Consider the following 22209-nt stretch of genomic DNA (forward strand, 5'->3'; position numbering starts at 1 on the left):
TGGCAGGGGGTGACGTCGCCATGGCAACCACCGCACTGGGGCAGGTTTGCGATGGTTGTGACCCTGGTCGAGCCAGGGGGGCAGCTCTTTAACTGGCCAGAGAGAGAAAAAAAATGATTGACAGGCCCAACCAATAAAGCATGAAGTGGAATGTGAGGGTAGGCAGTGCCATTGTTCAACAAACATCTCTGGAACGCACACAGAACTTTTTTCATGCTTTCATGCTGCTGTTTTATTCTGCTCTCCAATTAGCCAAGCTCGGGCCTAATCACTTATTTCCTCATGGCGGCCTGCTGCTTGTACATTTCAAACTATTTCACCTATCTTAAATAGTTTGGAACAGAGTCCTAACTCAGAGTGTGCTCCAGTTAATAAGTGAGTGTACACTGTGCATATCCATGACTCAGCTGACAGTCCTGAGTTTTAGAAACTGAAATGCATTTTACTAATAAGATTCATCATCCTCAAAATGACAATGGGGAGGTGTTTCTATTCTCAGTCAAACTCACTTTCTTCTGTATCTTGTTTCAGAGCCGGAGATAAAAAGGACAAGTTAGATTTGAAGTAAAGTATTGTTGCCTGGCAACAGCATTGAAAACCCAGCAGTGTCTGGGGGTCTAGGAGTTTTATTTTTTTTAACTTTCTGTTTGTCCTCTCACACACTCATTATACCAGCAGTGAGTATGAAACATGCTGAAATATATGTTATCTTGTTAGTGCATCGTGGTTAATAGCATCACATGACTGTGATGTTGTGCTAGATGTTGTCTCTCATACCATTATGATATGTGATTCTAGGTTTACAGGAGCAATTCACAGGCAAATCTTGGCACACGTTACTGAAACATTTAGCAAATTAAGTCTAATGATGTTTACATATTGTGCCAGTGAGGAGTGGCTAGCTGTCCAGATGCTGTGTAGTCCAGCTGTTTGTTTTTCTCTCTAAATGGATGCTGTGGAGTCTGGGGATTTGTGGGGAGGAACAGTGCAGATGCATTGACCTTTGACCCTTTGTTCCACTGAATAAATGGTAGATTACTGGGTGGCTTATTTGCTCCCATGAAATGAATCTGGCACTCTGATGCCATCTAGTGGCGTGTTGCTTACACTTGCTCATTAGGTTGAGAGAATTCATGATTTCTTTTTAGCAGCGCTTTAATGCACATTATTGCAGTTAACTGCCATTTGTATGTAGGAGCACAATGACCAGCTGCTGTCTTTGTGTATGTCTATTAGACAAGTTATGATTGACACTGAAGCGGACACTGTGAAAAGATATTTATTCCAGAAAGTAAATTTCTTGTGACAGTGGAGAGAGAGCAAGAGCATATTTTACATCCACAACACTCTAAGAAGCTTTTCCCCGTCACAGTGGTGAACGAACAAACAGAAAAGACTGTAGACAGTCACGATATTCATAATGAGACAGAACATACAGAGTGCTTCAGCTCGACTGCGTGGGAGGGACCAGCTGCCTTGCGAGTCTCCTGTCCATGCAGCTCATGAGCTGGGGAGATGGATAATGATGTGGAGTAAAGTGGAAGTTGTTGGGGAGACTCGACTCAGGCAAAGTTATTCTTGAGGAAGTTGATGAGTCCATTGGTGGAGGAGTCGTGGGAGTGGACCTCTGCGGTGTCCTTGAGCTCAGGCTCAATCTTCTTTGCGAGCTGTTTGCCCAGTTCGACTCTAATAAAACAGACGGTGGAGGAGAGCAGAGCACAAACAGGGACGATGGGTTCAGTGAGGTGGATGCTTGAACATATGAAGGGTTTAATAAAAGAAAGCTTTTAATCGTACGTCCCATTCTTTTTCAAAGTGCTCATTCTATAGATGAGGGGCAGGATTGTACCAAAACAGAAGAATAAATTGGCTAAATACAAGGCATGGATTCGTTATGCTTTGTTTCACCAGCTCCCTGATACACTGTCACATTAATCCCTTAACATCTGGTTTTCCCCTTTTATTGCCTCAAAATCATCACATACATAGTATCACATATTCTGTATCAGTTTGTTGCAGCTCTTCATTGAAGCTGTGTGATGCCTTCACTAAGAGAAATATTCAAACCCAAGACTTCATGTTTTTATGGCTGCACCATGCCATCACATGGAAATATTCTAGATGGCTCTTGGATCATTTATCACACATATACCCCAAAAGTCTGTAGTTTATCAACTGTACGTGTGTAGTGTATGTGTATGGTAAAACTGTCTCACCCCCACTGGTCAAAACTGTTGATCTCCCACATTGCACCCTGAATGAAGATCTTGTGTTCATACATCGCTGTAAAACAAGGCAGAATTATCATTATTGCAACAACAACAACAAAAAGCAATAGACTAGAAATAGGGTTAAGTGGTTGTTTTTAATTAAATAGGATTTCAGATGTAACACAAAGGCTCTGTACATGACATAACCTGTTCTTAGTTTGGTGACCTAAATACAAACAGACTGGCTGTTACTATGCAACAGTGTCCAGTGTTGTAACAATATGGGCTCATTACTGTTACTACTATCTAAAGATAGCCATCTGAATATAATCTTGAAGTCTAATTTATAGTCATATCAGCTTTTGCTGTGCAGTTCGGGAGTGAGTGGGTTTCACTACATAATGTGATGGCCTGTGGTAGTGAAACATGCAAGACAGCATTCAATTGCATATATTTTGGAAAAAATATAGTAAAAAACTATAGGACAGGACAAACTGTCAACATATAATACATAGTATAAATCATTATGTATTACCAGGAATATAACCTGGAATAGATAGACCTTTATTTTTTGACATACTGACTATTGGGAAGGTAGCCTTGAGCTAACCACTAACAGTAACACAACTGCACCATTTCATTCATGGGCTTCATTTTGATATTGTTTGCTCTCACCTATAAGTGCTCCAAGTGTGTATGGGCTCAGTTTCTTGAAGATGATTGAGTTGGTTGGCCTGTTTCCTTGGAATACCTGGGTTAAACAAAGAGCAATGTGTCATTATAGTATACAGATCACTTTGTGCATGCCATCGTCACAAATGCTCTTAACAAGGTTTGGATTGCTGTGTTTATTCATGGTCACCGGGGGGCACTACCTCTTATGCTTTCTTAGTCCTGGAACTTCATGTGATTGACCCTTAGCACTCTTGATAAGAACATGAGATGACTGCCTCTTCTCAAATTCAGGTTTAAGTTGTTATGAGAGCTGCAGAGCACAGGGTGTTCATTGTCTACAGTAATTTTTTTCTTGATTTAACTTACTTTGTGTGGAAGGATTTTCTCCAGAGCCTCTCCACTCAGGCCGCTGGCCTCCAGCTCCTTCCTGGCCTCCTCTGTGGTCTTACCCTTCATCAGAGCTTCTGTCTGGGCCAGGAAGTTGGCCAGCAGGATCTACAGCCACATAAAACACACACACCTTCAGATACAGTACAGCATGTGTTTTACAGTCAGTCATATAGATGCAAGCCAGTAATCTCTGCACTGTAATATGTTGACATATTGCCTTTCAGACCTGGATTGCCTACGCTGAATATGTAGTTTTGGTTGCAAAACCAAATTCTTTATCATCTTGTCACTTTGTTAAACTGTGAATTTCTTCATTGTTGAGCTCTCTGTGTATCTGACTATGAATACATATTCAGTTACACCTGTCACCTAAGGGGTTAGAGCTCTGTGGAAGTCCCAACGACTTTCTTGGAGCACACAGAGATTCAGTGTCTTTTACTTCAGCTGGCGCAAGAATGTGTGACCTTTAAGGATGATCTCTCAAAAATATGTATTCCTCAGGTTTTCCAGGCAATTAATACACACACACACACACACACACACACACACACACACACACACACATAGCAGCTGTAGCTTTGATGACACAATTTTGGGCTCAAAATTCCTCAGAGGTCACAAGTGTGTTTTTTACGGTCTGTGAGATAATGTAGGGAATGTGAAAAAATATATCTTGAATTCATACTACGAATAATTAACTGTACTAAAAATGTAAAATAAAATGTTTTCTGAACTGACACTTAATTCAACATTCTATTAAAGAAGGTGAGGAACTACATATCAGCACATATACTCTCGATCCACGATGCTGGTCTCTACCCATTCAATGCACTGCTTTTGACGAGACATAATAACACAGTGATACCTTGTGGTGCAGGTTGTCTCTGATGGGATGCTGTGACTGAGCTGGGATCAGGAAGTCAGAAGGGACCATGCGTGTACCTGAGTTGGACACAGTTGGACTGCATTAGGGACATATTTAGTACACATAACTAACCCTTGGATTCATGGCATGAGGGTAACCAGCTAAAAATGCTACCAGTAAATATAGGATAACTGAATACTTGGTTGGTAACTCTCTGACTGACAGAATCACCTCTGTGTTGCTGTATTGAATGATTATCTTTGGCGTTACCTTGATGGATGAGCTGGTAGAAGGCATGCTGTCCATTGGTTCCTGGCTCTCCCCACACTATTGGCCCAGTGTGGTAGTTTACACGTGCTCCATGGTTAGTGATGTACTTTCCATTTGACTCCATGTCACCCTAGATAACAAATACTTATCAAAGCTGTCACATGCGTTAAATTCTGTCTGCGGACTACTGACACAGACAGTCCGTGTTAAAAGCACCATGCATACTAAGGTGTATCCACAAAGTAATTCTCTCTTTGGTCAATATGAAGGATGTTGCCTGAGGAACCTCAACTAGCTAATTCAAAATCATCTTTTAAATATTTGATAACATAAAGTAATCTTCTTTCTGATGTTCTCACAGAAAACGTGAGCATTGTGGTCGCTGACCTGTTGGAAGTAGGCAGTGAAGCGGTGCATGTACTGGTCGTAGGGTAGCATGGCGTGGGTCTCAGCGTGGAAGAAGTTGATGTACCAGATGCCCAGCAGAGCTAGCAGGACGGGAGCGTTCTTATCCAGAGGAGCGGTGCGGAAGTGGTTGTCCTGCAGCAAAGGGAAGGATGCTCATTTACATTTATGTATTCTGTATCTTCTCTCCAGGACGGCTTGTGTGAATTGTTCTACACTACAGAGGTGGGGAACTGCGGGTGTTGGAGAAGCACCTACCATCCAATGAGCCCCTGAAAGAAGCTTTTCAAAATTGTCGAAGCCTGATGGAAAGGAGATGTGACAGGAAAGTTAACTGAATGAATAAACTATTAATTTAACAGTGACGTCTGTCCACCAATATCAGCGAGACAAATTCCGATATATTTACTAGAGCTGCAGTGAGTAGAATATTTCTGTAGATTCTGCTTCAAAGACAGTGGATCATAATGACTTGATGAGCTGTACATGTACTTGTTTTTAGCAATAGCAAATGTTAGCATGCCAACATGCTAGTAAGGTGGTGACCATGAGAAACATTATCCCTGCTAAACATCAGCATTTTAACATTTTTGTGAGCGTGTTAGAAAGCAGACACTACTGTAACATTTCGTACAACCTCACAGAGCTGCTAGCACTCAGAAATGTTCAAAACATAGTGGCTTTCAATAATTTAGTTAAAAACATTTTCACTGTACATACCAATATGAAGGGCAATGGCCATTCCAATAGCAGACCACAAGGAGAAGCGGCCACCAACCCACTGAAAGACAAAAATGAACAAAATGCTGAAATAATATCAATGCCTTATACAAACCTCCTTTGCAAAATGTGTTGTTTTTTTGAATGAAAGAGAAAAACAAGCTTTGCACATAACAGAAGGTCCTGGTAGCTGCAACAGGAACATCAATGTAATTATAAACCATAAGCCACACATGTTTGTGTTGTTCTACCTGTGAACTCAGGACAATACAAGATATTTATATAAGTGAGCAACTCAGTTCACCTCACAGTTCATCATTTAGCTTTGGTCTTTTAGTCTTTCTCTCTGTTAGGGACATAAATAATAATAATAATAATAAGTAAATAATACTCTGTACAAGTAATGAGAATGTAAAACAGTGGCAACCATTTTTTTCCTGTGACATATAGGGCATTTTATAGCTGTTACCCTTTAAATACCGACAATGTAAGTAAATGTAGCTCCCTGACCTTTGATACAACTCAGCCTTTACAGTAACCTCTGCAAGGGAGAAGGTCGCTACCAATAATAACTGAGTCTGAAGAGAGAGGCTTCTGATTACCCAGCAGCTGCTGGCCAGAGTGTTCGTCCCACCTACTTCACAGGTCAAAAGTCTATCTTATTTATAGCTGCTGCCTACGGTCCCCATCACAGTTTGTGGATGAAGAGAGGACCTGCTGCACACAGTCTGCTTTAAGGCTTAAAGGGCACTCACATCCCAGAACTCAAACATGTTCTCTGTGTCGATGCCAAAGTCCTTCACTTTGGGCTGAAGGGGGGAGACAGAGAAAAGCATGACAGTTAGGACCAGATGTCTGGACAGAGAGAATGTTCAATCTGTAAATAGTGTTTTGTGACTTACTCCATTTGTGGAAAGGGCCACAAAGTGCTTGGCAACAGCGGCTTTCTGTTGAAACATAGAGTAGACATGACTGAAGAATGTCAATCAGCCATCTAACAAAATGCTGCTGCTGTGTGAGCCTGCTGCTTACTCACATCTTTGGCGTGTTCAAGGAACCATGCTTTGGCCGACTCAGCGTTGGTTATAGTCTCTTGGGTGGTGAATGTCTTTAAATGGAGAATTAGATGGACAAAATACATAGATTACTAAGTGTTTATATATAATGCAACTATACTTGTGGTATAGATCTGCTGCAAAAGAGGAACTTGACAGTATCGTTACAAAATGACATCAATAGAAATGATGTTTCTGTGCTGGTAATGATATTTACCAGTAAATACGAGGTAACAATTTTCCGGGATGGTGCGCAGTATTTTTGAATAACTACATATAGAATTTTTATCCATGCTTGGCTCAACTGCCTGGAAAGAGCATCTCGTGGTGTGAAGCACAACCTGATTCATCGGCCTGAATGGAAACTTAATTTACAACTGGTCGGTCCATGAAAGATTTACAAACTGAAACATAAATATGAGTTGTTGTGAGATGTTAATCCGGTGCAATCAGCTACCTTGGAAGCGATGATGAAGAGGGTTGTCTCAGCATTCAGCTGTGCCAGGGTTTTGGCGATGTGCGTTCCATCAATATTTGACACAAACCACACACGTGGCCCACCCTTTGAATAAGGCTTCAAGGCCTCGGTCACCATCAGGGGGCCCTGCAATTCAAATCAATTCAAGTTCAAAGTCAGATAAGACTGTGGCTGTACTGGGCGGCTCACAGGAATACAAACAGTATCTCACAAAAGTGAGTACACCCCTCACATTTTTGTAAATATTTTATCATGTGACAATACCGAAGAAATGTCACTTTGCTACAATGTAAAGTAGTGAGTGTACAGCTTGTATAACAGTGTAAATTTGCTGTCCCCTCAAAATAACATTGCACAGCCATTAATGTCTAAACCGCTGGCAACAAAAGTGAGTACTATGTAAAAATGTCCAAATTGGGCAATATTTTGTGTGGCCACCTTTATTTTCCAACACTACCTTAACCCTCTTGGGCATGGAGTTCACCAGAGCTTCACAGGTTGCCACTGGAATCCTCTTCCACTCCTCCAGGACGACATCATGGAGCTGGTGGATGTTTGAGACCTTGCGCTCCTCCACCAGGCAGTGGTCGTCTTGGAGGTGTGTTTGGTGTTGTTATCATGTTGGAATACTGCCCTGTGGCCCAGTCTCCGAAGGTAGGGGATCATGGTCTGCTTCAGTATGTCACAGTACATGTTGGCATTCATGGTTCCCTCAATGAACTGTAGCTCCCCAGTGCCGTCAGCACTCATGCAACCCAAGACACACTTGTCTTTGTACTCCTCACCTGGTTGCTGCCACACAGCACACTTTATGGTTTTACGTTTATGAACCAAATAAGTTTATCTTGGTCTCATTAGAGCACAGGACATGGGTCCAGTAATCCATATCCTTAGTCTGCTTGTCTCCAGCAAACTGTTTGCAGGCTTTCTTGTGCATCATCTTTCGAAGAGGCTTCCTTCTGGGACGACAGCCATGCAGACCAATTTGATGCAGTGTGCGGCATATGGTCTGAGCACTGACAGGCTGACCCCCTACCCCTTTAACCTCCACACCAATGCTGGCAGCACTCATACCTGTTGTCCCAAAGACAACCACTAGAAATGACGCTGATTATGTGCACTCAACTTCTTTGGTCGACCATGGCGAGGCCTTTCTAAGTGGAACCTGTCCTGTTGAACCACTGTATGGTCTTGGCCACAGTGCTGTAGCTCAGTTTCAGGGTCTTGGCAATCTTCTTATAGCCTATGCCATCTTTATGTAGAGCAACAATTCTTTTTTTCAGATCCTCAGAGAGTTCTTAGCCATGAGGTGCCATGTTGTACTTTCAGTGACCAGTATGAATGTGAGAGCGATAACACACCTGCTCCCCATTCACACCTGAGACCTTGTAACACTAACGAGTCACATGACACCAGGGAGGCCCAATTGGGCCCAATTTGGACATTTTCACTTAAGGGTGTACTCAATTTTGTTACCAGCGGTTTAGACATTAGGCTGTGTGATGTTTTATTTTGAGGGGACAGCAATTTTACACTGTTATACAAGCTGTAAACTCACTACTTTACATTGTAGCAAAGTGTCATTTCTTCTGTGTTGTCACATGAAAAGATATAATCAAATATTTACAAAATTGTGAGGGGTATACTCACTTTTGTGAGATGCTGTATATGTGAGCTGTCAATCATGGGATGGCTCATTGAAATGTTCCTCTAAAATGCATCAAAAATACATCTGAAAATAAATTGCACTCACAAGGTCAGACCCTCCAATGCCGATGTTGACAACATCTGTGATGGCCTTTCCTGTGTAGCCCTTCCACTCACCACTGCGGACCCTCTGCAACAGATAAACACAATCGTTGTGAACATGAAGCAGATTTTTCTACAAAATGCTGATAGCTGCATCTGACCTTCATGAGCAGGATACTAAACCTCATACTGTAAAGTGTATAAACCCTAGCACACCAAAACTTTGTGATTTTGCATCTTTCCGTTGGTGCATTTCACTCACATGAGAGAAGCCCTTCATCTTCTCAAGAACTTTATTGACATCTGGCATCACATCCTTGCCATCAACAATGATGGGAGTGTTGGAGCGGTTCCTCAGAGCCACGTGGAGCACAGCGCGGCCCTTTATGCCCGCAGCACCAGAAAACAAAACACACTCAGACACACTTACGCTCAGCAGTGTGGCATTGATCCAATCACTGTTGGCTGCCTATACTATTGGTAATCAAGGAGATTGTTGCTGTGTATTCAGTGTATTTTTTAAACAAGCCAAAAATAAGCTTATGTGTTATATATAAGTTACAGCTGACGTGTGGACAACAGTGAGCACCTCAGTGAAGTTGATCTTCTCTCCAGTGAACATCTTCTCTCTGGCAGCTTCAATCCCTCTTGACTTGGCCTGAAAAAGACAATAAATGTTAATACTTTACAGCAGCAGATAAATATCCAAATTGTACATGTCGGTGATAAAATGGTTGTGGCTAATAATCAAACTGATGGCCAATGTCTCCATGCGAAGCATTTCTGTGTACATAAAAAGACAAATATTTGATGAAGATGCAAGATGAAGCCTGAATGAATCGACCCCCAATTGCTACAAGAAGTGATAGGATTTCAACTCTTGATCTAATGGTATTAGGAAGCTAAAAAGAAAACCTACTTTGGCATCTAAAAAGCCATGGATAATTGAGATGGAAATGACTTTACCAGATCAACCAACATCTTCATGACTTCATCAGTGATGAGATTCTTGGAGTAATCCAGAAGAATGTCTCCATCCTCGGTTTTGAGTGTCAGGCTGTCCAAACAGTAGGAAGACGTGAGTGACCCGACCGCCAAAGGTTATGGTGGTCAACAGTATGTAAAGAAACTGCACTGTTGTAACAGGAATGCATCAGAGCATTATCATGCAAAATTACAAACATACAAAATATCTTCATCCTATTCACTGATGCTGTGCACGCTGCATGTTTACCCAGTAAAAATAGTTTTAATAGGATGTATACCTCATCTTGTTGAATCGCTCCTTGTCAGCCTCAAACATGTGCCTCATGTTGAGGTTCAGGGCGTGGGCTGTGTACCAGTCCTGCAGCTTTTGGAAGTTGGGGTCCTGTGTGAGTCCCATGATGTCTAGAGGGGCTTGTTGTGCTCCGCTGTGCTCAACTAGCCTGGCTGAGTGGGACCAAGCAGGTCAGAGGCAAAGCTTTTTAAAGGGCATCCAGTGCAGATCCACATTTGCCCCTCCTACAAGAGACACGGTATATTCAGGGCTTGTGCATATCACACCTCCACACTGTCCTGCAGGGTTACAGTGCATGTTGAATGGGGAGCGTCAACAGCACAGCACAGTGGCGTGAGATCAATGTGTTGCTCAAAATGTCTGACAGTATTGCTTTCTTTCTACTGTTGCACTCATTGTCAATCCTTCTGCAGCACATACATCTGCTGTATACATGAACTGGGGGATGTTTTTATTGTTCCCACTAACAGAGACATGAAAAATTCGCCCCTGTGGCCACCTGCCATCTGAACAGAAAGGTTGAAACCCTTTTCAAAAGAATTGCAGGTCAATATTATTGTATCAATGCTATCAATAAAAGGGAGAGTAAGTTGTTGCTTTTAAAGATGTACTGGTCTCTGTAGACTCTTAACATTTTAATAATGAAGAACAAACAGAAATTTGTGGAGCTCAACGCCCCCAAGTGACCGTTTTTGTATGTATGGAGAACAAGATGTAATATTCTTTCTCCAACGTTAGAGGGCGTGAAAGGCTTAATCTGTAGCTTGAACATTTTTAGGGCATGTAGGGGTAATGATTTGACCAAATGACTTATAATAACATTTAGCTACCCACTTTCTTTTAGCCTTTTAGACTTTCTGGAGAGGAGCTTTTGTTCCTGGGGGAAAAACTTGTAATAATTCTCATACCACTTATTAAAATGTAGTCTGTAGGGTGTGTTGTGAGTTGATTATAAGCATTTTAATTTCGAAATAAAGGTGAAATGCCTTTTTGACACTAAACTGCAATGTTGTTTTTTCTTCTTTTCACTGAGTAAATGACTCAGATAAGAAAACCAGTATTCTTGATGAAGACTGAACGATGTAAATAAAAATCACTACACCTAATATTTGTATTTTAGCATCATTATTTCCTATGGTTACAAAGTGCTTCCACACTAAAGTATCCTACACCACAGATTCACAGTTCTTGGCATACTTGTGGATCCACTTCTACTTGGATAAACACACTGATCTACTATATAAATGTTAATACAAGCATTTCATATTTACCTAGTGAATCAATTGAAAATTAATTTATGCCACCCATAGTCTTTTATTGCATGTGGGTGTAATAAATCGGTAATCGTATGAAACTAAATTGAAAATAATATTTGGCAATCCCATAAAAGAAATGCAAACATATGTTATTTAATACCAGGTTCAACACAGCGATGTTTATTGTTTTTAAAAAGATTTCTCTGTAACGGATTTATTGTGAAGGCTGTACCGGAAGTGTTTGTTGTTATTGCCGCGCTCTTCACGGTGGTCACACAGACAGGGGATTCGCTGTCAAGAGGGTGGATGCTTAGAGCTGGTGAGCGATGTGGTGATTAACTTAACGTGTACTAACATTTTTTCTTGTGTTTTACTGACGCTGTTTGGTTTCCTCCTGGTTACGGTGGCACTGACTTCTTGTTGGCCCGTATCGGAGTACCACTGGGTCGCTCACATTTGCGTACTCTTTCCATCAGCGCCTACAACCGTGTCGCAGAGAGCTAGCTGGGCAGCTAACGTTAGCTCGCTTAGCTATGTAGCTAGTCTGCTTAGAACCGATGAAACCCTGATGCGTCCGTTATCGGACGAACCTCACTCTTGACATGCTTATATCAAAATTGTACTTCATATTTGAAATCGTAGACCCTCATAAACAGTCGGACGCGTGTTTTTAGAAAGGGCTGTAAATGGTTGACATTTTTTTGAGCGACTAACGTTACACACTAATATTTTGGAATACAAACACAATTTGATGTGCTGGTAAAGCGAATCCGCCTAACGTTAGCCTAACGAGGCGCGATCGGTGGTTTCGTTTAGTTTATCTGAGATTCAGATTTGATCCATGTTTTGACAACGGGTCGCCGTGGCAGCTAAAGCAGAGGTTAATGAGCTTAACTTACGTTAGCAGCGACCATAGTCTGTAACGTTATCTGGTTTGACTGCATGTCCGATAACGGACCTGGGCGGTCTTGGAAGCTATGCTTTGCAGTCGGTAGTCGCCCACCGCACAAAAATGGAGTTGTAGGTTAACATTAGACAAACGGGGCGGCAAAGGCGTGATTTACAGCTCGTGTGGCGGTGTAACCTGTGTCTGGCGTTTCACAGACAGTATTGATAGGCTCCAGGGTGAGTGCACTAGCTCGCTAGCTAACAGACGAGTGTCTGGTTCTGTGTGGCCGGTGGGCGAGTGTCAGACCCGGGGAGGCAGTGGACCCTGTGTACCGGGTACCTACTGTCTGTGTACGCTGTGGCGTTGTTGTGTCACCCGCGTTTCACGTTTGGTGTGTTGATGAACTGATGTCGCGGAAGCCGACTCTGCATTTAGGGCGTTCAAAGGCCGTATTAATAGCTGCGACATAATGTACCCATGACTCGGGCCATGTCATCCCAGGGAGTTTCGATGAAACCGGCTTAACTGCGCTTGCGGGGATTCTGTTACACCTTCCTGCTAAATAGTGATCGGGGTTTAAAATAATCCCTGTAGCCAAGTACAAAACTAACCAACTAACCCTACATTATTTTCCACCTCCATTGAAGTTGAAATCGCCCGTGTAACGTCAGCTGTGTTTGATAATGTATAGAGAGCAGCAGAGGTGTTTGTAATGTTATCCTCAAGTGCTTTTCACATCAACATTGTTCAGAAATGAATGCTTGGATCATGCACCAGAATAAATACAAACTATTTATTTAATCTCTTTCTATAGAGTCATTGTAAATAATCGTACTAAGTAGTAATTTACACAACCACAGGGACTTTAAATACGTGGCTTCGTGTAATCTCCACAGTACAGAGGAGATCTCTGGCATTGCATTAATAAATAATGTTGCCCCACTTCTCAACAGGGTAGGCATCAACAGTCTAGCCAGAGATGCCTGTTTTGACATCATGTGGAAAGTGTTGCACGTTTTGGTCGATGGAGTGTACATAAGAATGTAGAAGGGGCCCTTTAGTTGCTTGTAGGATTTAATCATACAGCACAAGGAGATTGCTCATGGGCACAGTCACTGATTCACGGTGTTTGTGCACTGGATGTCTGGAGGAAAAATTATCCAGGGCTGCAAGGTTTGTCATAAGCAGCTGCTCAAATCCCAAAGTCAGCTTCCATTGTCATGATATCATTTGTATTTTACTGGGGAAAGTGCTTGAAAGAAACACAATTGGGAAATCAAATTCTGCTTGTAGCCCTTTGACCTTGTTGACCAGCATATTCCAACCATTAATTTGAATATGGTGGAAGAGATTGATTTGTTTTTGCAAAATGGTGTTATATGATTGTATGTTGAATGGGGGCCAATACAGTTTTGACGGATATTCAAATCTTAATAAAGTGTAATTTCTCACTTAGAAGGGAGCATCATCAATCATGTTAAGGCAATTGCCTTCCTTTTTGTTGAGCATTGCAGGCTTTACAGCTTTCATTGAAACAACCCTGAACGTCCATGTTGACATCTGCGGCAGCTGTGTCACTATTGAAATACATGCTTTGCTCTGCAGAATTCCTGTCTCTGTTTAAACTCATTGCAATAGCTTATTCAACTGTGTGCCTGAATGGTCACCACCGTCAGTGGAGTAGCACTAAGGCTTCAGTTGTTTTTCTCTCTCTCTCTCTCTTTTTGTTGTGTTTAGTATTTGCCAACATGTGACCAACATGACCAGGAGTGACACTTCACCTTAGTCTAATATTGAATCCGGATGCATGTGTGAGGAAGTCGACATGCAGTCACAAGATTAGTGTTTGAGCTCGCCTCGGGTGGAGTACAGGCCTGTGCTTTACTGGCACTGTCTCCACAGACCTGAATGATATTTCCTTCAACAAAGGAACTTTTTAGTGTCTATCTACTGCACAGTTTTAGATTATACATATGAGAGAGATGAGGAGTCTCTGCTAGGTGAAGGGGTGCGTCAACCCGGGCCTTCAGATATTATTAGAACTTGCAAACATTTTGTGTATTGATTTGTTTACTTTCTTCTCTCTCAGATTAATTGGGTTTTCACATTTTGTTCTCTTTTACAGAAATATTCTTAGTTATTTATGGCTTGTTTAATCTTACATTAGCGCACGTATGGGATATCTCAACATTTTCATGCTTTGGTAAACTCACGATTTTCCGTGGCAGGGCTCAGAAATAAAGCTTGGTAATAGACTCAAGTCAATTCAATCAATTGGTCTGTTCATTGTAAACAAATTTGGCATGGAAAAATAACTCAGTGTATATTATCATATTATAATGGCATGATACTTTAATGTAATATTTTGCTGATTTGATGGAGCAGTATTTATATAGTTTTTTTTATGTATGTTTTTGGCAGTGAGGCTTTGTTGATGAAATATATTTTAAAACTATGAGACTGTTGTGTCTTGAGTCATGTGACAATACTGTGAAGTAAGACAACTATTTGCACACTATAACCGGCGGAGGCCTGCTTCTTCTGTAAAAGGGGGTGTTTGAGCTCTACATCTAGCCAAGTCCGCTGCTGTTTTGTCAACTGCTTGGTTAGCACAGCTTATTTTGTACACTTAAACCAAATAAGCCTTTTCCAAGGTAGAAGTCAATAAAATGCCAGTTCTGATCCAGAAGGAAGCAGCTCGCGGGTTTACAGATAAGGGGGACAGGGCTTGTAGCATTGAAAATCTCACCCGTGTCTCCTGGGAAACCAGTTTAGCCTTAGTTTGTGGTCAGCTATTTGCCCCACCACAAGTGTTCCCAGTGAGATGCATGAATGCTTGTGCACATCAGATGATCAAATAAAACAGGAATCAAGGCTACCACAAAACTCTAATGTAAGGTGATACTTATCTTTCTTAATCCCTGCAGGAGATATTTTGCGTGTGCTTTTCCATATCAGGGGCAGCTACTAAACGGTGAATAGTGGTGCTGATAGATCTTTGATATGTTGTTCAAGGGCACTTCAGCATTGGCTTTAACCAGGCTCCACTGTTTAAACGTATGGTTCCTTACTCCACCCCCAATCTATATCCTGCTGTTATCATATCTGTCAATGTACTGTACACATACTCTCTTCAAGCCATCAGTAATAAAGCAGACATTTCTTTCTCTTCTGTGCAGAAGGTTGGTTTCTGTGATTTATAATTACGCAAAGTTATTGCACTTTCTTGTGTATTTGGCTTGATTTGTCTAGTGTTACAATAGTATTGCTGTCTGTGTGCCCAGCCCTGAATTTCTGACTTTTATAGCACCACCGTATCCTGTCTCATTGTGCCTAATGTTGAAGAATTAATTTTTGTCCAGGCTAAAAAATACAGCACCCTGGTGGCTGGCATGCAGCACAACCTGCAACCTCAGTATATAGCCTGCTCAATATAGGCTGAGGGAAGCATTTTCATCCCCACAGGTTGCCACCAGCCTTTCATGAATGGAACTGACGTCAGAGCCTTTCATCACAGCTCTCACTTGTTGAAACCCACCGGTTGGGCACACTGAACACACTCTTATTACACACTGCTATTCTGGAGAGGATATATCTGAGCTAATTCTGTTTGCTGACAGTCGAATACTGAAAGGCATGTATACTTTGTGCAAAGGCTGTGATCACATCAAATCAGATGGGACTTCTTATTTATTGGCATACACGTGTCCATTAAGAAGTCCATTATCATTTGATTAAGGCAAGGACACATGTTGAAATGTGTGTTTGAGTATGCGACACATACCTGTGGGGCCCTCAAGTATGTCCTTTATTAGCGTGGCTTGTCTGCTATTTTTATTGGAGCCATAAGCTACTTACGATGTCTGTTATGATGGTACAGGTTAGCCTAAATATAATCCAGCCTGTTCACCAACTCATCAGACTCTTGACTGAGATGAGTATTTGTTTTTATCCAAACTTACTCAACATTTGTTTCATCCAGCAGCAGGAAAACTTTCACTTCTGCATTAGAAAGCCGAAAAATACAATCTTGCTGAATTAACTATCACCGAAATGTGTCTATGCAGAACCTTTTTTTTTTATAATAACTTTGTATCAAAGTAAAATGGGACCAAAACAGGATTAGTTGTGGGAATAAAACCAGACAATACTCTGAAACCACCAAAACCTGCAGCTGCCTTCAAAATAATTCCAGGAGAACCACTGATATTGATGGCAGAAAATCTATTCTTGTAGTTAATATTAAATCGTAGCCACGGCCTTTATTTTTCTCGTCCTCTCACAAAGTCATGCAGCTGTGTGTGTGTGTGTTTTTTTTGTTTTTCCTTTTTTTTTTTTTCTGTGTGCTGGTATGAGAAGACCAGGGCCTGCCACAATACTCTCCTTGTGTTCTGTGGGCAAGAGGAGCCTGGCTCAGCTCCTGTCACACAGTTGCTCACGGCACTTGTCCTGTCATTTGGACTGACCTCCTCGACCTGTCTGCTGATTCTCAGTATTTCCTGTGGCTTATCTGCTCTGTGGAATGTCTTCAGTGTAGCGTCTCCTACCAAATAAACGGCCTGCATCTTGCTTTTTTATTTGTATATTTTACACAATGACATGATATTCTTAGGAGGTGTTTTTCAGTGGATGCTGTTGGTTTTCCTGATCTGCTTTTGTGTGCTCGTTCGAACCCACATTAAGAGGGTTCTGGGGAAATGCATTCCTTTGCTTCATTGGCAACAGATGTAGGGGATAACATTTTTTTTTTTCTTTGAGCTGAACCTTTTGGAGTGTCTAAAAACAGTGCGGTGTGGACTGTAGGGCAGCTGTTTTGCCCATGGAGGCTGAAATAGACTTCATGAGAGAGCTAATGTCGGGCCTGTGGCTGGAGCGTCAGAGAGCCTGTGTTTGCCTCACAGTGGCAGATGGATAAGGAGCTGTCAGCGTGGGTAACAGCTGCCCCATCCACAGCCATTAAGCTACCTAGCTGTGATGTGACGGCCGCAAAAATATGGCTGGAGATCCGAAAGGAACCACTATTGGAATAGTGAGCGGCACTATCCTGAAGGTTACAGAAGTGGGCTTGTGACCAGAGGGTTGACTGGTTTATTTTGGCAAATCTGTTGGGAAATGTGTGTGTTTGCGGGGGGAGTGAATAAAATCAAAGGCAAATGCTTCTCAACAGCTGGTGTGAAGGTGCCTTTGAGCAGTGGCACTTATATGCTCGAGTGAAGCTGCTCCGAGGCCAGTGGTAGAAGGGTGCAGATGTACTGGACACTGTACCAGGTGTAAATATGTTTCCCATAATGAAAGCAAAGTAGTTTATTGTGGAGAAGTTGCTACGCACACGCCTTGTAGTTCTTCTGAAAAGGAACCCAGCAACAATCAATGTTGTTTTTTCCGGGGGTTATTAGATTTACTTAAGTGAAAACAACAAAAAGCAGCTTGGATCTTGTTGCTAGAATGCTACCACTTTAAAAAATGCCCTCCCTGAGGTTTGCACAGACAGGTAAATTGTATAAGGTCCTATGATTTACTACAAACCCCTACCTAATGGCATACTTGGTTTGACGTTTTTGTTACTGGCGACAGGGAGCTTGCTCCAGGAAACCTTAACCCCCTTCCTGTTGAAGCAGAGCAGCTGACATGTTCTGTGAGTGGGGAAGTAGAGCTAACATTAGCCCGAAGCAGCCTGTGCTGGAGGAAGGACATTAGAGTGGGCTGGCACAACTCCAGTGCATCCAGAGGGACTCTCCTATCACATGTGTTTGTTTGGGTGCAATCTGTAAGACAGTGTGCCCTGCAACAAGAGGCCGGCAGCCAATGGAATTACCCTGAGAAGCCAGCAGGCCTCATTAATATTGATGCCATGTCTGCCTCTCTTGGGATAACCTCTGCTTACTGAGCTTCATTGCCAGGAAGGAAATGTAGACCACTAACACTCTCTAATAACGTTCCATAGATAAATTGCATCTGCCTGAACAACCATGTAACAAAGCATGTAGCCCACAATTTTCTCTCCTCCAAAAATCTGGCTTTGTTGTTCAGCCTGAATGGACTGTGACTCACTGCACTTAATCAGTTCCTACTTTTGTTATTCACTCTAAGGAGCATGGAGGCATGAACTACATCAAACAAAGATGAGGTTATCACTCTCAGAAAAGTCAAAACCCACAGAACTAGTTGAAGCCACATGACATTTCTCAATACCATACTATGTACTAATAGCCTAAAGTGTGAATTATATGCAAATCTGCAAAGTATAGTATAGTTTTTACATTTATTAGACAAAACATATGTGTAGTTTAGCATGTTTGTACTGTCAGGGAATGAGAAAAGACGCGAGTTAACAAACTGTGAATGTGGAATACCACTGCTAATTAAACTATTACACAAAAAAGCTAAATGTTTTCTTAACTATGACATATTTAACTTTTGGTCCTCCAACCCACATTTCTGAAGCTGTATCACCACAGTCCACACAATTAAAATGAAATGTACAAAACTCAATGAAAATTTCCCTATGGTAGTCTTTTTCCAAACAACTTGATGCACCTCTCTTTCCTGTTATTTAGCCTGAAAGAGTGAGAGCTATGGTGGCTAGCCCCAGGCTAGCTAAGCTCAGGTTTCCTGTTTACCTCGCAGAATTCAATATCCTATTAACTGTGTCAACAAGCCGGCATTTTGGGGCACCTGGCAGGTTCTCGCTGTGGCTGTAATCCCTGGGATTTAGAGGTCTGTTACTGCTGCACTAGTTAGCTGCTCTCTCAAACTGCCACTGAGTAACAAGTAAACTGTTTTCACCGGGCAAGTGCGTCTTAAAGGAGATGGCAATGGACTGTATCTTGGTTTTATCTTTCCAGCTTGTTGGTTAATGGCGTGTGTTTGTGCAAAGCACGGAAAACCTTTTTTTTTTTTTTTTTTTACTCCTGATTTTTGCTAAAAGGCTGTGAAGTGATGGTGGAAAAGTAGATCTGTGGTGTGTATTCTGCTGAGCAATTTAATGTACTGCTAAAAAAGGTTTGGTAGCAGAATGGTAGTTGCTTACATAGGAAAACGCAAGGGCATGGATCAGGGCAGCCTGATGTGACTGAACGTAAATGGAAACTGAATTGAATATTGACTTTGAGAAAGAAAGCTGCCACATCATGGCTGCTGGCTATTGCACTTAACAAGGCTTGGCATACTGATCTGGCATATCGGTTCTCTATTGTATACAAAGATCTTTAAAAAATTTTTGCCTCAGTAAACCGACAACCAACCTTTGATGTGATTTTATGATTGAACTAGTTTAGGTATTTTGTTGTTGTGGAACCTGTTAGCAAGATAAAATCCAATTGGCTTTAGTGTAAGTGTACATGCACGTGTCTGTTTAAGTAGATGACGCTCTTTGCACCTTCTTTAAATAATATATAATAGTAATTATTTAATAATACTAAATATTCAGTAAGTGAAATGCTAACAACTTGCCTGTACTATAAGGGTTAAAAAATGGGAAGCACATCTCTGTTGTCTCTTCATGAGGAGGTCACTAGTTTCCCTTGGCTCTGTCTCTCAGCTTTACGGACAGGGACAGATAAGGGTGGGCTGTTTTTTGCCGGGAGTACCCTGCTGTTTGTGAAAGGAAGTGAGGTTTGAAGGTCAGGAGACTGTTGGCGGGGATGCATAATGGAAGCTACGCAAGTAAGGCCGCTACTCAGCTGCTTAGCGTACAATGACAGCAGCGCTATCTTGTCGGGTAAACAGAAGTGTTCAGCATGGTGCTACAGGATAACAACACAAGTCTGAATGGTGCACAGAATTATTGCCATGCTGTGTCAGGAGCTGTGTGTCTGACAGATTAGTCTGCCATGTTGATGTTTGGTGTCCCATTGAGTGTAATATCAACAGGAGTCCGCCTGTATCAACTTCAGCGCCTCTAGGGCTCTGCATAGCAAAGGAACCGATTTAGTGATGGACTGTTTTCTTTGAAACAGTTTGAAAGTGTTACAAAAACTCAGAATATTCAGTTTTCTTTCCATTTTTTTTTTTTTAACCTTAGATAAACAAAAGTTATTATAGACCTCTTTATCTTTTCCATTGTATTTGTTTATTTTTAATGAATCGTAATGGATAGAAGACAAACTAATGTTTTTTTGGTTGTTTTATTTCAAGTTCCTGTCGGCTTTATTGACACGGACAGTTTTCTGTTTTTTTTTGTGGAGTTTGCATGTTGCTTTTAAGGTTATCAGTAGTAGTATTTATTTCCTTCTCAGAATTGTCCCCAAACTGTTTTCGGTCTTAAATCTTAAGTCTTTCTGAAATCTGCAGTCACCAGCTGAATTAGAGTTCTTTTAGTACGAGATGTGAGGCCAAATCCCTCTTGATCTTGACAATGTAAAATATTATATTCATAATCAAGTGAAAAAAGGCCTAAGGGAGAAGGGCCAGTCATAATGCTTGGGTACTGAATGAGAGTATTGTCACTCCTACTACGTGTAGCTCAACAAACCCTGCAGTGTCTTCCAACAATGGCGTCTTGCAGGAATTTCTCTCTGCAGCTGTGTTCTGCTAAAGCAGACACTGCCAGAGATTCTTTTCAGAGGCGCTCTGTGTGAGGTATGGTGTTAGTAATCGTCTAGAAATGTACAACTTTCACCACATCTCTTTACCAAACTGTAATGTAATATTACCACCAAGTTGAGAGAAATGTGCCTAAATATATCCTCTTCCAGTCAGAACAGGAACATTTTTAAAAGTTATTACTGTATTGGTGTATCTACAACTGAACACAACAGTTATTGGGTAGTTTGCACTTCCTAACCTTGAAATAGGCTAGGTCTTAACTGCACAAGTCTTAACGCTGAGCAGCATGGATCGAGACAAGTATAATAATTTGATATATGGAAAAAAACTGGAACATGTTAGATCACTCTAAAGAGGTTCTCCTTGTTATAGTTACTTTATAAAGTTACCTTCGGGGGGCTTTAACACCTACCTCATTTGGTCCGGACTTTCGGACCTTTCAGTTTGGTCTGAATCAAAATTGCAGGTGTGAAACCTCCCACGGACCACGGTCCGGACCAAACAGACAAAATTTGGTCAGACGAAAAGAGGTGATCTCGGTCCGGATCAAACTGAACCATGGGGTTGTTTCTGGTGTGAAAGCATTTTTTGGATGTTTTTTTTTCAGACTTTCAAACTATTTACAGGAAGTTTGGCCGTTGACGTGTAAACCGGAAAATAAAAAATGCACGGAGAAATACATTGAAATAGGAACACAATTATAATCTCCTGTGACAGATCATCTTTTCAAACAGACGGCCACTATAGAAGCACACTGCCACATACATCTTTGGTTTCTCCTGAAATGGAGGTGCAGAAGGATTGCTTGCTGTCTTCTCCTCCTTTCCTGTCGGTATAATGTTCGCACAATGAGGACGTTTAATTGCGAATTGGAACTAGCCTTCAGTATAGTTGGTGCTGCAGGTAGTAATGCCATAATAATGATGCTATAGTGGAAAATATGCATATGTTCATTTTTTTGTCAAAGATACCCGCTGAACTGTTTAATAAACCAATCAATGTCAAGTAACTTATAGGGAGACGCAGCCCACATAGATGATGACAGGACGCAAGTCTGTCATGTAAAGTCCTTTAGTGCGGTTGCAGAATTGCAGTGTGAAAACCAAACCAAAACTAAACGAATGAATCAAAATGTATGAAAACATGACCGTTGTTTCGGGCCTTGGTGCGGACTTTCAGGTGTGAATGCCCCCTAAATGTTCTGCGGGGGGGACTTCTGGAAGTCATATATGTAACTTCAGTGTAACATTTACTGTACAAGAAGTAGTTTGCATTTGTTACTGATTAGGTTGGCCTTGGTGCAGCATGTTATGTGTACGTGGAAGGCAAGGCTCTGCTACAAGAGCTGTAAAGTTGTGTCTTGCATTGTTTTTGTCTTCTACAGCAACACATCTGCTCTGTGAACCACTTTTCCTGTGTTC

General features: G+C 41.6%; 2 protein-coding genes across 2 annotated transcripts in view; one reads left to right on the forward strand and one right to left on the reverse strand.

Moving 5' to 3' along the window:
• Positions 1 to 1261: 1261 nt before the first annotated feature.
• On the reverse strand, positions 1262 to 10253 carry gpib (glucose-6-phosphate isomerase b). Its single transcript, XM_046032501.1, has 18 exons — positions 10083 to 10253; positions 9784 to 9874; positions 9407 to 9475; positions 9080 to 9199; positions 8822 to 8905; positions 7048 to 7194; positions 6572 to 6643; positions 6438 to 6482; positions 6291 to 6344; positions 5536 to 5596; positions 5074 to 5117; positions 4798 to 4950; positions 4411 to 4540; positions 4141 to 4217; positions 3252 to 3380; positions 2886 to 2961; positions 2217 to 2283; positions 1262 to 1686 (listed from the first exon to the last, which is right to left on the reverse strand). Exons 1-18 carry the CDS (start codon positions 10199 to 10201, stop codon positions 1563 to 1565), a joined length of 1662 nt encoding a protein of 553 aa, XP_045888457.1. The 5' UTR covers positions 10202 to 10253; the 3' UTR covers positions 1262 to 1562.
• A 1352-nt stretch (positions 10254 to 11605) lies between these two features.
• Positions 11606 to 22209, forward strand: part of LOC123958743 (granule associated Rac and RHOG effector protein 1-like) — a 36743-nt gene continuing 26139 nt past the window's right edge. The window contains exon 1 of the mRNA XM_046032321.1: positions 11606 to 11671. The gene's annotated coding sequence lies outside the window, so the exon portion shown is untranslated. The remainder of the gene's footprint in view (positions 11672 to 22209) is intronic.

This window comes from Micropterus dolomieu, linkage group LG20, assembly GCF_021292245.1.
Source record: "Micropterus dolomieu isolate WLL.071019.BEF.003 ecotype Adirondacks linkage group LG20, ASM2129224v1, whole genome shotgun sequence".
NCBI classification, from domain to species: domain Eukaryota; kingdom Metazoa; phylum Chordata; class Actinopteri; order Centrarchiformes; family Centrarchidae; genus Micropterus; species Micropterus dolomieu.

Bases quoted from the DNA above. Each gene is read 5' to 3' on its own strand.
- gpib (XM_046032501.1), bottom strand. From the start codon at position 10,201: ATGGGACTCACACAGGACCCCAACTTCCAAAAGCTGCAGGACTGGTAC. The intron at 6,483-6,571 runs GTGAGTAAGCAG...ATGTTTCAACAG, and splicing joins TCCTTGAACACGCCAAAGAT to AAAGCCGCTGTTGCCAAGCA. The intron at 1,687-2,216 runs GTGAGACAGTTT...CTGTTTTATTAG, and splicing joins AACAGTTTTGACCAGTGGGG to AGTCGAACTGGGCAAACAGC.